Here is a 3714-nt window from a genome sequence, read left to right as displayed (position 1 = left end):
GGAATTTCTAGAATGTTTGAGTGAAGTAATTGAAACTGACATATTCGTGTATATATATATGGGTGTCACAAGTGAATGATCAGAAAACAGTGAACTAATGAGCAGGTCATTACTCTAAATGCCAATACCCTCATCAAAAAAGTAACAGACTACACTGAAAACACTGAACTGTAGTATGAAAAACTCCATGGAACCGTGACAGATAGGACAACAGTCATGACAGAAAGAATAAATAGAGCAGTAAAGAAAATAATGGACAGACAAATTCAAAAACAAAAGACCAACATAAGAGCAATCAGTCACCACTGAGCAGCACATAAACTTAACCTGGCAGCTTCCCATGCAAGCATTCAATTTGTTGTCATTCCCAATTTCAAGAGTGTAATGACAGATGTATGCTTTCTATCACAGCAGCACTGTTTGGGAGAAAGGATTTTCAGCAGGAGAGAAATAATTGCCTGAAACACTAAAAGTAAGTGGCTAGGTCACCAATCCTGCTGAAATGAGATGGCCTGCTCTTGGACAATGCACAATCAAGCCCAAGAACATCCTGACCAGTGTCCTCATCAGCCTTGAGCATGAAATTGAGGAGCACAGTGACATCAAGACAACTGGTTTGTTCCATCTCATGATAAAATTTGAATTTATAGCCACATTTCATCTCTGCAATGTCTTACAAGCTGTCAATAGGCTGAGTGAGACATTTCAGAAGTCATATCTTGACTTTACCACAGTCAGAATTTCTCTGACAGTTAAAGCAGCTTCTTTAAAAGAGAACAACACAGACATGATAACAGTAATGAATAATACTACTGATAAATTAAAAGCCAACAGAATCTTGTTGAAATACAAGAATTGTTTCCAAAATGATATTGAACTGTGAACAGTTCACCAAGAACACAACAATGCTATCCATTGACAAATTGGTCAACAACTTAGATGTGAGATTTGGTGACGAAGATATCGTGGCTGCTTTCAGTAATGTGTTTAATCTTTCAAACTATGTAAAACCTACCCCATGGATGTACCTCAGCCTGCTTTGTGTGAATTGGTTGAACACCTTGCTCTCACACAGGAAAAAAAAACCCTAGCGGAATTATAAGACTTTCTGCACTACGCTAAGGCATCACCAAGCAACCGTTGTGAACCAGAGGTGATGTTGAATAAGCTAACTATGAAGAGAAACACATGCAGTAACATGTTCCCTCAACTTTCAACCTTAGCCAGAATACGCATCACACAAGAATCATTCTCATACGTAAAAGCTACGAAGCTCTGGGACTGTGAAGAGAAGCACGTACAGTAACACGTTCCCTCAACTTTCAACTTTAGCCAGAGTACGCATCACACAAGAATCATTCTCATATGTAAAAGCTACGAAGCTCTGGGACTGTGAAGAGAAGCACGTACAGTAACACATTCCCTCAACTTTCAACTTTAGCCAGAGTACGCATCACACAAGAATCATTCCCATATGTAAAAGCTACGAAGCTCTGGGACTGTGAAGAGAAGCACGTACAGTAACATTGACCCCCAACTTTCAACTTTAGCCAGAGTACGCATCACACTAGAATCATTCCCATACGTAAAAGCTACGAAGCTCTGGGACTGTGAAGAGAAGCACGTACAGTAACACGTTCCCTCAACTTTCAACCTTAGCCAGAATACGCATCACACTAGAATTATTCCCATATGTAAAAGCTACGAAGCTCTGGGACTGTGAAGAGAAGCACGTACAGTAACATTGACCCCAACTTTCAACTTTAGCCAGAGTACGCATCACACTAGAATCATTCCCATACGTAAAAGCTAAGAAGCTCTGGGTAGAAAAAGACAGAGAAGTTGAAGTAAAGGTAGAATATTTTGTATTCACTTTATTACAACATACACATTAGAATTATAAACATGAAAATAACTTTTTCTTTGACTGGCCAAATGGGGTATGGTATGATGGCAGCAGCCACAGGTACATGCATCTATGGGCTTAGACTGGTTTTTACCTCCCACCACTCAAATCATCCTAGCTACAACCCTGTCTATTTCTCTTATGAATGTATTTGAAACTTAATTGTCTTTCAATATTGTATTGTTGTCTGACAAAGAAAATCAAAAACAAAGTTTTTGTATTATTATCTTTTATCTGTAGACATTTGTTGAAATAATTTTTGTTGTACAATACATAAAACCTTAACATCCTGTTCAACCTCTCAATTAGGCCTCACTAAAATATAAGCATTTCCAATTGTTTATATTACAGAAGAAGACAATATGTACATCTTATACAAAGTTGTTCAATAATTATAAAAAAATGTCAAGTTAAGACATACAGATGACAACAAACATGTCTAATGTTCATTAGAAATCCTTCATAAATGTCTCAAATCAAGAGGAAATTAAACAAAATTAAATGGCACTAACTCACCATTTTTTGTGCCATTAAATGGTCAAGATTTTTAAATGATCAGATTTACATAATTATAAAACTACTAGACCCTATTCACCTTATTAGAAGGAAGTACCTTCGTACATAAGCCATGGGCCAGGAGACAATATAATAATGATGTTTAGGTGATATCTATATTCAGTATTACAGACTTAAAATGTATACATTATTTGCACTGCAGAATTTCACGATTCTTTAAACATCTGTTGTAATTATTTTATAAATAACCTGACTGTCAAATAAACAGTACATACAAGCACTAAAGAAGACAGAAATCCGGTTCAACCAAGATTTTCAGTGAAGGGAATCTAATTGGGACTGGATAGTTTCCAGCTGAAAAAGAAAATATCCATTAATAAAAGAACATATCATTTTTATATTTTAGAGACAAACAACAGTAAATGGAACAAACTGTCAGAATTCTTAATATTAGAGAATGTAGTTTTGATACACGTGTGTGTCCTCTTCACTCTGTCTCCTGGGTAAGACAGACAACAATGTGAAACTGAAGAAAACACACAAATGTGTTTAAACTACTTTCTCTCAGTTTCTCTCAATTCTGACAGTTTGTTCCATTTACTGTTGTTTGTCACTAAAATATAAATTACCTTATAAGAAAATGAATATTTTACAAAAAATATTACAAAACAAAATTTTTAACACTTTTTTAGTATCTAGATAAAACTTGATTTGTTATCTTGCATCATAAATGTTCTAACCCAGGTTTGAAAGAAATTCTTAGCATTATTACAAGAGAAAGAAGCCATGAGTAAGATAGGTAATGTTAACTGAAATCTTTAAATGCAACTTTTTCTTAATTTGATAAAATATACTTAATCATGATAATCTTCATGGGAAATGTAATGTTATAGTATTAAGGATTTGCTGACACACTTTTTCCCTATTTAATTGAAAACAATGTCATGTAAAGCTTGTCAATTTATTATCAATACAATAAGTGTTCTGCAAAGTTCAGTTTCAATTTTATTATCAATTGAAGTATTAGGTCGTCATGAAATTAATGTCGCTATTCCTTAGATGGAAAAAACCTGAAGAACTTATATATCAAAACAAAACATTATTAAATGAAATAGTTTCTATTCTTATCGATGATGCTTTTCCATCTAACAATAAGGTTGTTAATGGCCTGATTAAAAAAAATCACTTGGCTTTGAAGCAAAATTCATGTCGATGTCCTCTTTAACACCTTCTACATTTGCATACATTTTCCAATTAAGATGGTGTTGCAGCAAATGAAAAAGATAATAATC

At 34.5% G+C, this 3714-nt stretch overlaps 1 protein-coding gene across 1 annotated transcript in view; it reads right to left on the bottom strand.

The window, feature by feature from the left end:
* Window positions 1-2118: 2118 nt before the first annotated feature.
* Window positions 2119-3714, bottom strand: part of LOC106472929 (COMM domain-containing protein 10-like) — a 35608-nt gene continuing 34012 nt past the window's right edge. Inside the window, exon 7 of the mRNA XM_013933599.2 lies at window positions 2119-2776. Coding sequence (XP_013789053.1) covers window positions 2738-2776 — 39 coding nt within the window. The 3' untranslated portion in view covers window positions 2119-2737. The remainder of the gene's footprint in view (window positions 2777-3714) is intronic.

This window comes from Limulus polyphemus, unplaced genomic scaffold (genome assembly GCF_000517525.1).
Source record: "Limulus polyphemus unplaced genomic scaffold, Limulus_polyphemus-2.1.2 Scaffold5743, whole genome shotgun sequence".
In the NCBI taxonomy this organism is placed as follows: domain Eukaryota; kingdom Metazoa; phylum Arthropoda; class Merostomata; order Xiphosura; family Limulidae; genus Limulus; species Limulus polyphemus.
Note: the sequence above shows the minus strand (reverse complement) of the source record. Positions and strands in the feature narration are given on the sequence as shown.